This window comes from Rhinolophus sinicus, chromosome 17, assembly GCF_057876585.1.
Source record: "Rhinolophus sinicus isolate RSI-liver-muscle chromosome 17, RSI-T2T, whole genome shotgun sequence".
NCBI lineage: Eukaryota > Metazoa > Chordata > Mammalia > Chiroptera > Rhinolophidae > Rhinolophus > Rhinolophus sinicus.
In genome coordinates, this window is record NC_142517.1 from 88,520,494 (window position 1) to 88,533,273 (window position 12,780).

Consider the following 12,780-nt stretch of genomic DNA (forward strand, 5'->3'; position numbering starts at 1 on the left):
ATTCCCATTTCTTCAATTGCACTCCTTATCACCACCCTTGCTTAATATTTTTGCCCCATAGAATGTAATATATAAAATGCTATATGCTGTATTTATTTATATTGCTTTTGTCATTCCTACCTACAATAGATGCTATAAAAGAACTTGAGTTTGTTGCTATTGGCAATGGTGGTGATTCCGACACTTGGAGACAATGTTGATTTATTTTGTTGTTATTTTTTTTGTCACTTATGTAACCCCAGTGCCCAAAACAATGCCTGTTCCATAGCAGGCACTCAATAAATTCTTGCTGAATAAATAAATGAAAACAAAATGTAATGAGGCTTTCTATAGGACCAGTACTTAGATTTAACATTTTAGGATCTAATGTAGTTTTACATCTCACACAAATTCTAAACTCAAGCTATAACTTTATCACAGATAACGAAAGCAAACAAATCTCTAATATTTTTTTAAAAAATAAAGTAATCCAATTCAGAAATATAATCTCCCGCATTCTACTCTTTTGTACTTTGTCTTACTTATTTCAATTCATTCACTTTCATGTTGATAAATATTTACAGGTCGTGTATCCCAAGGACCTTGCTAACTACTCATAATTACAAGTCCACCATTTGCTAGTTGTGTGGAATTGGCCAAGTGACTCAACCTCTATAACCATTGGTGTATTCACCTGTACGTTGTGACTAAAGGAGTAACTAACAGTCATTGGGTTGTTACGCTGATGTCCTAAGGTGAGATTAGCATGGGATGAGACAGCAAAGCATTAGCACTGCCCTGGGTTACTGGAGTCACCCCATGAATATTGTTTTTATCACTTATAAACAATGATGACGTTGATTAAGAAAACATAATAGATTTGCCCTTGCATTCATACAGACTTAGTATATCTCATTGAGAAAGTAAAAAAAATAATAATAATTTAATTTTCATAGCAAAGCTAGGAAGCCATATTGCATGTAAGGAAGTTCCTTTCACGCAATAAAGCTCATTAATGCCCCTCTCAGAATCCTAACTCTCTCTGATTCTGCCAAAATTACCATTTGTCCTCCTCCACCTGCTCACTCACGTATACATCCAGCCACCATTCGGAAGGTGATTAGGAGTTTTAACTTTTTGACGTGCCCTATATTTTTCTTCCTTGTCTTTAATGATACACAGGCAAGCACTACTTTCCTTCGAAAATGGTTAACACTATTAAGGGTCGTTTTCCTTCATTCTGCTGTCGATTTTGCAGCACGTTTGCTGTAACTTCAGGTAGTTTGGAAATAAGTTTAAATGAAGAGTTTAAATGAAGAGATCTGCTGCGGAGACAAAGTGGGAGGGAGGCATGTTTACTTACAGTGTATTTCTAGCACCTGCATTGCCACCTGAGGGGTGGCATTGAGGGACTCGTGGTCTACTCTGCAGATGACCGCCACGCCGTCATCGCTCCGGTCCACTCGGAAATCCAGGGTGCTGCTGACCGTGAACGTCTTGCGGTTTGCATCCTCTTCTTTTAAATATTTTACGTCTGAAATTACAATGTGAATTGAAAAATTCTGTGATATTCTCTTCCACAATATGATTCCACTTACTGGATACTCTTACTGGAAGCATCTTCTCCCTATCTTTAGCAAATGTTTAAGAGTGAAATCTGTTAGTTTAACCTATAACCCATTTGAATTTAAGAAAATGAAAAAATGCAACTACTTAAAAAATAAATTTGAAAGGTTAAAAACAGAAATAATAGGGCAGGTCACAACAGTTTTATTCATTTAGTGCTATATATATATATATATATATATATATATATATATATATATATATATTTTGTACTCCACTTGAAAAATCAGGCCATTTTACAATATTAATCTTCCATTTTAGATTTCAGTTTTATTAAAGGATAATCTTAATTCTCTGAGCCACACGCACAATTGGGAAGAGCAAATTCACAGCTATCTGGTTATGCCTAAAAGAAAGCACAATGTATTTGAGCTAAAATTTTAACACGAAAAATGTGAGGTAAACCTAATTGCTCAAGAATACCTAAGATGAAAAAGTTATCATCTTTGGTAAAGAAAACAAGGAAGACTGTCAACTGAATATTTTGAATATTTATAAATATGAATATGAATACGGATATAAATATACATATAAATATAAATATGAATATAAATATAAATATATTTGCAGTGAAATTTATATTGAGATAAATGCTCTTCACTTGGTTGAAGAGCTAAGTTCATTTGAACATTCATTTGAACATGAATGAAAATACTTTCCTCCAGATGTGAATTCACTTATCAATATTTAAACTTACTGTACATAATTTAGATTCTTCATTAAATGGTGCACTTGGGGATTATTTATTCTCTGTGAAAAAGAGGATTAATAACATTTTCATTTAATTAGAAATTTCTCAAGTCTAAAGTAGCTGATAAAAAGAAGGTAATTTTAATGAATTAGAAATTAAAAAGAATCATAGATTAACATTAAGATATCATAACAAGATCTTAAATATAGTTGAAGAGAAAAGCTGTTTTGTTTTCTTATGTTTACATTTCAAGTGAACAATAATATTTTCAGAAAGAGACTTCTTTTGCATAAAGTGCATAAAATATTTCATTTTAAAATGAATTAAATAATTTATTTTTAAAACGTTTAAATGACAACAATTAAGTTCACCTCCATTTTTGTGCTCTGTGCAAAGATCTGACTTTGAAAATAATATTGAATTTGATGTATTTCATGGGTAGATAAATATGTTTGCATGGCTCATTGAGTTTTACCTATTTCCAGAAGTATGACTTTATCTTATTGATTGTTTTTAAAAATAAAAATAAAATAAATATTAGTAGAGAATAAAACTAGATAAAATTCTATGTCTTGTTCTTGTACATATATGTTCATGATAATGTTTACAAAATGAAAAAAAATTACCTAATTAAGATTTTTACCACACACCCAAAAATAGTTTTACATAATTTAGGTAGTTTTTCAGAATAAGAAAAATCTCTAACATTTGGGAAGGTGGGAAGGGTATAAAAATCTTAATTCTGTCTTTTAACTATAAATCAATCATACTGGATGCAGGGTTTTCCATAATAAACATATGTCTTATGAAATATTTCATTTTTGCTAGCCACAGTCATTTCTGAGATTTGTGCAGCTGAAAATTAGTTTCAACCTCAGTTAAAAATATTTTTAAGTAAAAAGATGAAATGATCTTTCAGTCAAAATAGGTCAGGATAGTACAGATGCATTTAGAGTTCTTTGCTACATAAAATATATATATATACATATATATGTATATATATATACATATATATGTATATATATAACATTTATATATATAAAATATTTATATATAAACACATATATTACATATCTTTATCTTTTCACTGTTTCATAGATTTATACACAATGTTTCCTCATTTTTACATTGTATATTCTTTCCTATAAATCTATGTCCAATGTTTTCTTGTTCATAGCTCTAAATGGTGGCAGTGTAAGAAAAACTTAGGTCTTTTGACAAACTACTTTAATGATTGTTTAAAATATATGAAAAAATATTCAAAAATATATTTGCTAATTGTTTACTTTCAATAACAGCTGCATTTTAAGAACCCACACATCTGTTTCCTTTAGCTGTTTCTGTTTCCCTTACTAAAGTATTACTTAATGTAATATTAATTGGACACATAAATCTGAGAACAATTGTATATACCATAAAATTTTAATGAGCATCATACAAATAAAATAAACAAAAGTATAATTTGTTGCTTTTAATAATAGCTTATGTGACAGCTTATGTGGTTACTAGTAGGCATATAATGAACAGGGAAAAGCATTAAGAAGAGACAATCGTAATATCTTTCTCCATATTTGATGTTGACCACTTCCACTCCGAAAAGATAAGAAATAGTACTTACAATGTTTCTCTAGTTCCACATTCTAGCTTTATAAAAAAACTGATATTTTACAGAGTTATAGGATCAGTAGAAAGTTTATTTATATTGCAGTTAATTTACTGATTCTGTATATTCTTGTTTCATGTTGTCTTGTTTTAGAGGATTTCCCTTTTTTCTCCTTTGTCATGTTACTATACATTGTGACCTAGAGCAGAATTTTTAAAACTGAAATGTGCATACCAATCACCTTGGACCTTATTGAAATGTAGATTCTGATTTAAATATGTTGTCCGGTGGAGACTTAAAATCTGCTGCTGGCCCATGGACCATAGTTTGAGGAGCAGTGGTATAGCAGCGGATACCTCAACACCAGAGATATAACCCAAGGAATACTGGAATATTGGGACTTACTCTACACACTTACCTTCCTCCATTCTTTTATCCCTTCCTCCCTTCCTTCTTTTCTTTCCTTTCTTTCCTTCCTTCCTTCCTTCCTTCCTTCCTTCCTTCCTTCCTTCCTTCCTTCTTTCCTTCCTTCCTTCCTTCCTTCCTTCCTTTCCTCTCCCCCTCCATCTGTCTCCTCTTAACCTAAACTTCCATTCTACCTTTACTATTTTAAAATATATTTCCTATTTTTTTTATATTTTTCAAAATATATTATATAATGCATTGGTGCAATGGTTAGCAAAAGTTGAGGGCAAATAATAAACAAAGGAATTTGTAGGATTACTTTTCTTCATAATTTTTGTAGCTACTTCTCTTTCTCCAAAGGACATTCAGGACATTTAAGTACTTGTTCTTAAATAATCAAAACAATGTTTGCTTTTGATATGTGGTTGTTGGGAATTGTCTCATTATATTACTGTACTTACATTGTATTCATTAGATGTTTCTATAATAAAGTTAAAAAACAAAAACAAACAAATAAAAACTCTGCCTGGGAAAATTCCTTAAGTGTACTTCTCAACAAAAATTATTTTCCTAAACATTTCTTGGTGAAGTCTCAAAAATATATACCAGTTTTTTATACTATGTATCTTTATGAGACTTGGATTGTAGAATACAATCTGCTCATATTTGGGATTTTAGATTGTTTATGTCAAAGAGCTATGGTGGGGAAAAATGGCAGATATAAGACTGCTGGAGCCCCACAAATCAGTACGTTTAAAAGTTCTGAGTCAGCTTAGCTAAGCAGCAAAGCAAAGGGTCATCTGGACTTTTCTGCATCCAAATCTTCCATAAAATATCATATATTGGAAGATACCTCCACATCCGTCTTCCCTGATTTGTAATACTAGGTCACCTGTCGCTCTAGATCTGTCCACTTTTCGGCTGGATTTTTAGAAAGAAAGTCCTTTAAAGTGAAGTTCCTTGGGAAGTTGCCTTGTCACCACAATAGTTCTAATCACCCTGAGCCCTGCAATATTAACTATTCTGATACCTTTGCTCTCTTCACTTTTGTGATGTTGATCTCATTTAAACAGACCTGAAAAGACATAGTCTCATTTTCATAAAGTGTCCTGTAGTAATCCTCTGGATCAGGCTTGTACCTGAAGTGGCCCAGTTTCCTTCTAATCCATTATAAGGCCAATAGGCCACACTGGGGACAAGACAGGACTTAAATACAGCTTTTGCCTAGTTCCCGTTACTGAAACTGCCATGTGTCCTCATCATTTGGAGATATCTCTTAGAAATTTTGTAGGATATTATGTGATTTCTGACCTATTTGGGCCTTCAGTTTTCTGTCTATCCACTTCCATCACTGCAAGTTCTCAGGGTGTACCCCAGACATTGATGCTTATATAGAACTTGAATTTTACTATTATTTTCAGAGTTAGGGTTTTTAAATGTGTTTTTTTTTTTTTTTTTTTTATCAGATGATAACTTTAGTAGAAGAATTCAAGGAATTTATTCTGAATCTATACTGCCGCTATTAATGGTATTTCAGTGATTTGACACCATTGTTAGTAAGCTGGCTGTATGACCTCTTGCCATAGAGAGAAGAGAAACTGAGCATTATATGAAATAACTTAGTTTTATTGTCAAAATTTTGGAGTGACCATATTTGACAACTGGATATGTTGTGTAATTACTTCTTCAAAGAAGTTCTATAGATTAACTTTTCTAAAACACAGTTGCATTATTTTTAGATGACCAATTCTCCCATATACATATTTTTTTAATTGACATAAAGTAACTATGTCTGGTTAACTCACTCATAAACTTAGATGCATATTTTAAAACCAGTTTGTCTTAGAGGGAATGTCTAACTTTGTTCCTTAAGTTAAAGTGTTGAAAGGTATTTTACAAAGCATTTTTTCTCAATATTTAAGGTAAGACCTTTATTTTATATCTGTTTTAAGCTTTCTCCAGACCCAAAATTTTGAACCAAGTCTTACATTGTAGAACTTTATAGTCTGGTAACCACTATCACTTTTTCACTGGGGAAGGCTGAAAAACAAACTCTTGAGGCAAATGTCATCACTGCCTATGAGTACGCCTTCATACAACTCCAATCTGCTCAAGGTAGATTCTTTTTTTTAAATCCTCCTAATACTCATCTTTTACATAGGTGGCCAGTCACAATCCTGGTTTTTCTAGCTATGTCTCCACCATTAACTGGCAATACAGAGTATCTGCTTCACATGGCAAGGAATTTTACTGAAACTCAGCTCCTGTTAGTAGATTTCAAAAGCTCAGATGAGCAAAATAACATTTATGGATGATTGATGAATAGGAGGTGCTTCATTTATTTAAATATTTTTAAATCTCTCTCAGTTTATTCAAACAAGCAGAATGTTACAATTTTTATCAAGTTTTTCTTAAGTGTTATCCCACAGGTCTGCATTCAAAGGTACTATAAGAACCTGTTGTATGACTCTTGCTGTATATAACCTGAGGCCAACAGAGGTCAGTGCATACACATTTGTCAAAAACACATGGATTCCGAGAGGAACGATCTCTTCTGACTCTCAGTACCAGGAAACGTTAGACCTCTTATACAACTGGTTTGTGGACATGATGAGTAACTGTAGCTAAAAAAGTACTAATAAACATTTGTGATTCATCACTGGCAAATGTGAGAACCTGCTTGCTAATTTAACTTTAGGTGTCATCTCGTTTTTCTACACTAATCTAGCTGCTGCTCCATATTCAATAATATTACCTTTATACTAATCCGTGATTTTTGTATTTATACAAATCCTTCTAGAACAAAAGGAAGTATAAGAATCACTTGCCCTCAAAAAACACTGAACCCAGTTCAATTTCTGTTTGATGGCTCAGGAACAATATTTAAATATCTATTAAGATTTAATATGTTAGAACACTAAGAGCAATATTATTCAGTCCAGGGGAACAATCAGTAAGGAGTCATTTTGCTTAAAAATTATGAAGGTAAAATCTTAGATCACTTTCACCCAAGTGATTGATTAAGCCTATGTTTAATTCTCTATTTAGTTTTCTGAGACTTAGAAGAATACTAACTTGGTTGCCCAGGCCAGGAGAACATCCAGTAAAAAAGAGAGTCACCACCTTTAAAAATTAAGGTAAAGTTTGAGACCACCTTAATTCAAATGATTCATTCATTCTGTATATAAAAACCTTGAGCAATTACCATGTGTTTGATACCATGCTAGATTCTGTATTAAAAGTTAAATGAGAAAAGGAATCCCAGTCCAGTGGGCAGAGGGTAGGGGGCAGATATGTCCACATATTATTTAAATATATTTTTTAAACTATCGGTATATTCAAAATATCAAAGAGAATAACAATTTAAGTATCAGGTCTCCTCTGTGATTCTCACCCTATCAGATATTTCTTTTGAAAGGAGCATGGGAGATAGACTATTTAGGAGAAAAATGGTTACTCAGGAAATTAGTTAATAATTGTTGTGATAGTCTAAGAGAGATTAGTTTGTCCTCAAGAAAATCTTCTTTATTCTCACTTTCTTTGAATAATCAGTAGCAATATGAATATTACTTATGATTTCCACATCACTAATGTAATGAGCTAAAGAGCAGCATTTGTCAGTTTCAATAAGGTCTTCCTTTTTTCTGTCTTACACAGCTCAGGAATGAGCTGTGAAGGTTTAACCTGTGTAATTTGCAGAATTTACCTTGACTACTTTGAGCTTAGTTCACACTCTACCAATTATTCATAAGTACAAAACCCCAAAAAGAAGTAGGGAGGGGAGCAAAGAGGAGTCTTTTGCAAATCTACAAGAGTTTATTAGGAACTCCTTAATATTTTATATCTAACACATTTACAGTCATAAAATTTAAACATTATATCTAAGTGTGAAAATCAGTTTGTAATCCTCTATAGTGTCTGTACTTGATGAATTTGAATTCATAGTGTTCGCCTCTTAATAATAAATCCTGTTTCTATGTAGTTTCTTTTGCAGATATTTCTTGCTCATAAATATCCATGTTCTATCACATGTGAATCCAGCCAGGTGTGGGTAAACATGAAGAAGTTTACATGTGAAGCTAGTTTATCAGTGAAGTCTTTATATTCAGGGAATAACCTTTATGGTTGTAACTAGTATTTCCCATGCCTCTTTCACTTGGCAATGGTCAAGAAAACATTACAATAACCTATTTTCATTTCAGAGTAGGTTGAGTGAGCTACCGTGCCATTAAACGAAAGTCAGGGCATGAGAAGTCAACTTTCACTTATAACATTTTCTAAAAAAATTCTATTCTGTGCACTACTCTTCTTTAGGCTGAACCAAAAAGATGACACCATCTGATGACAAATATAAAAAGATATTGCCTGACTCTAGGCATGATGCCTTAGGGTAGTCACTATATTTCTGGAGATTATAATGTCCTTTCTTTTCTTAATATTGAAAGGTTTATTATATTTTATATTGAAGGAGGAGTTTTATTGCAGGCCCCCAAAATGATAAAAGATGGCTTAAAGATTTTTTTTAAAGCACATCCATTAGAGTAAACTATCTAAAACAAAATAAAAAAAAAAATATCTATCTGTTTTAACAAACTCTATAAGCAGCAGAAAATGTGACTCCTTTGAAACATCTGTGATGATGCAGTTCTAGTCATCAAACAATTTATTTTATGTAGCATTCAGCATATGTAAAAAAATCAACCTGCCCTTCATTTACCTATTGTGAAAATGAATCATTTGCATCAGTAAAACATCTGTGTTAAGAAATTGGCTTTCTGAATGTTATAATGTTTCTCTGTACTACCATGGTTTTTTGTTGTTGTTGTTGTTGTTTTGGGGGGTTTTTTGATAATTTTTCAACAGGTTTTCTTGTTTTCTGAGCAACACAACATTTTTAAATTCCAATTTCCTACTTGGACATTTACATCGTTCAATGAATTCATACATTCATAAAATAGATAATTTGGAATTTTAACTTTGTTTCTGTCATGATATTTTTGCTATTTTTTCCTCGTTTATTATTCCTCCTCTCCCTTATCGCTCTCTTTTTTTTTTTTTCTTTTCTTTTTTCCTCTCCAGGTAGTCTTCATTTTTATATGTTTGTCTAATTTTCATACCCAGATATAGGTCAGAGTCTGGAACATTACAGATGCTTAATAAGTATGTTTGAATTACTTAACATAATGGCAGGCTTCTGGTCAAGATAGTAAAGTAGGTAAACACTGTGCTTGCCTCCTGTCATGCCTACATCAAAATTACAACGAAACTAAAAAACCACCATCATTGAGTACTGCCTGAAATCTAGCTGAACAGAAGTCTGACAATCAAGGATATACAGGAAAAGCCACCTTGATACTGGTAGGAGGGGTGGAAATGCAGAACTGTGTGGTCTCACACCGACATGTGATGGTGAGGGATATCTCAGCTACACAGGTACCTCCGAAGGAGTGAGGGTTCCCAGCCCCACACCAGGCTCCCCAGCCCAGGGTTCCAGGGCTGGGGAGCCTGGTGTGGGGCTGGGACCCCTGGTGTGAAAACTGGAGAGTATTGTGGCTGAGTGAGGTGGAGGGCGACTGGAGTCTCAGGTGTTCCTCTTAAAGGGCCCACACACAAACTTACTCACTGACGGACTCCCTTGTTCTGAGATCCAGCACTGGGGCAGCAGTTCTAAAAACACCAGTGACATACAAGGAGGAACTGAATTGTCTGGTTTCAGAATGAAAGCTAGAGAAGCAGTTTTCTCACAGACAGGAGTGTAAGCAGAAGCCCTTGCTCTTTAGTTGAGCCCCTACCCCTTTCAACATGCAGACGTAGGCAAATACTATTTCTGCAAATGGCCTGACATGGCTTTTGCTATGGACTTTCTTAAAATCTATTAAAGGTTCACAACCTCCCAAAGAGAAGCATCTGGACTCAGCGTACCCTGTACCTCTTGCTACACATCCCCAAGCCTGGCACTAGTGGCAGCCGGCCTCAGTTCCCAACTAAGTATTTCCAGGTACCTCCAAGCCCAGCACAAGTGGCAATCATATGCAGATCACTTTGTAACTCATACCAAGTGGCCCTGGGCTGGTCACAGTCAGTGGCTGACCTTGGCCTGCACCAAAGCATCCCCCAAGAGAGTCCAGGACAAACACTCCCAGTGGCCAGCTTTAGGCCACACCAGAGGACCACCCAACCACCTCTACAAATGACACATCCAAAGGGCACCAGAGCCCTGCTAAAGCAAATTCTGCAATGCTAGGGTCAGGCCTTGCATGATAGCTTCTCCACCATAGTCAAAGGCAATACTCACGATCAATCGGCTTGAAGGCCCATCCCTCCCACTGACATCCAAAGAGAAACCAAGGCTCAATGACAAGAGAAGGACACATACAACCCAGACAAAGGACACACCTGGGTGAGGTGACCAGGGAGATTCCACCACAGGGACCCATGGTATACCTACATAAGTCCACTCTACTAAGACCAGAAAACATAGCAGCCCTGCCTAATATATAAAAACAAACACAGGGAAGCAGCCAAAATGGAAAGACACAGAAACATTTCCCAAATGAAAGAAGAGAATAAAGCTCCAGAAATAGAACTAAACAACATAAAGACAAGCAATGTATCCAATAGAGTTCAAAACAATGGTTATAAGGATGCTCAGTGACAATCAACAAAGAGACAGAACATGTACATATTGAGATAGACGACATAAAAAAGAACCACTCAGAAATAATGAATATAATAACTGAAATGAAGAATACATTAGAGGGAATCAACAGTAGTTTAAATGAAGCAGAGAATTGAATCAGTGATTTAGAAGATAAGGTAGTAGAAAACACCCAATCTGAACAGCAAAAAGAAAAGGGAATCCAAAAAGATGAGGAGAATTTAAGAGGCCTCTGGACAACATCAAGCATACCAACGTTCACATCCCAGGAGTATCAGAAGGAGAAGAGAGAGAGCAAGGAATTAAAAACCTATTTGAAGAAATAATGACAGCAAGCTTTCCTAACTTGGTGAAGGAAATAGACATACAAATTCAGGAAGTGCAGAGAGTCCCAAACAAGATGAACCCAGGCCCACACCAAGACACATCATAATTAAAAAGCCAAAGGTTAAAGACAAAGAGAGAATCTTAAAAGCAGCAGAGAAGAGCAGTTAGTTACCTACAAGGAAGATCCCATAAGATTTGTCAGCTGATTTTGCAACAAAAACTTTGTAGACCGGAAGGGACTGGCACAAAATATTCCATGTGGTGAAAAGCAACGACCTACAACAAAGACTACTCTACAGTGAGGCTACCATTTATAGTTGAAGGACAGACAAAGAGATTCCCAGACAAGGAAAAGCTAAAGGAGTTCATCACCACCAAACCAGTATTATAAGTATTATAAGAAATGTTAAAGGACTTCTTTAAGAAGAAGAAGACTGAAAAAAAAAAAAAATAAACAAAGATATGAATAATAAAATGGCAAAAACTACTTATCTATCAACAATTACTTTAAAAGTAAATGGATTAAGTGCTTCAATGGAAAACATAGGGTAGCTGAATGAATAAAAAGTAAGATCTTTACATATGCTGCCTGTAAGACAGTCGCTTCAGATCGAAAGACACACGCAGACTGAAAGTAAAAGGGGTAGGAAAAGATATTTCATGAAAATGGAAACAGAAACAAACAGCTGGGGTACCAATACTTATACCAGACAAAATAGACTTTAAAAGAAAGGCTATACCAAGAGACAAAGAAGGACCCAGTATTCCAACTTCTGGGTTATTTATCTGAAGAAACCCAAAACACAGCTTCAGAGGAACTGTGTATCCATATGTTCATTGCAGCATTATTTACAATAGCCAAGATATGGAGGCAACCTGGATATTCACTGATGGATGAATGGATAAAGAAGAGGTGGTATATATATACAATGGGATATTACTTAACCATAAAAATGAATGAAATCTTGCCATCTGCAACAACATGGACGGACCCAGAGGGTATGGTGCCAATTGAGTGAGTCAGACAGGAAGACAAATACCAAATGATTTCACTTATATGTGGAATTTAAAGAACAAAATAAATGAACACACAAAATAGAAACAATCTCATAGATACAGAAAACATTTTGACGGTTGACAGATGGAAGGAATTTTGAGACATGGTGAAAAAGATGAAGGTATTAAGAAGTACAAACTGGTAGTTAAAAAAATAGTCATGGTGATGTAAAGTAGAGTATAAAGAATATTCTCAATGATATTGTCATAACTATGTATGGTGTCAGATGGGTACTAGATTTGTTGGAGTGATCACTTTGTAAGTTATACTAACGTCCAATCACTGTGTTGTACACCTGAACCTAACATAATATTGTATGTCAACTGTAATTGAAAAATAAGTATTAAAAAAATAATGGCTATTTTCAGTCAGGTAAAACATTCCTTGCCTTCTTGTAAATAGACTCATTCCATGTCAATGTGTGCAATTTGGGG

The 12,780-nt window shown here is 34.4% G+C and overlaps 1 protein-coding gene across 3 annotated transcripts in view; it reads right to left on the reverse strand.

Annotated features, from left to right (window-relative positions):
• Positions 1-12,780, reverse strand: part of CADM2 (cell adhesion molecule 2) — a 1,070,118-nt gene that overhangs the window by 132,174 nt on the left and 925,164 nt on the right. For all 3 annotated transcript variants that reach the window (XM_074333327.2, XM_074333317.2, XM_019745437.3), the window contains one exon: positions 1,343-1,513. In XM_074333327.2, the coding sequence (XP_074189428.1) occupies positions 1,343-1,513 (171 nt within the window). The remainder of the gene's footprint in view (positions 1-1,342; positions 1,514-12,780) is intronic.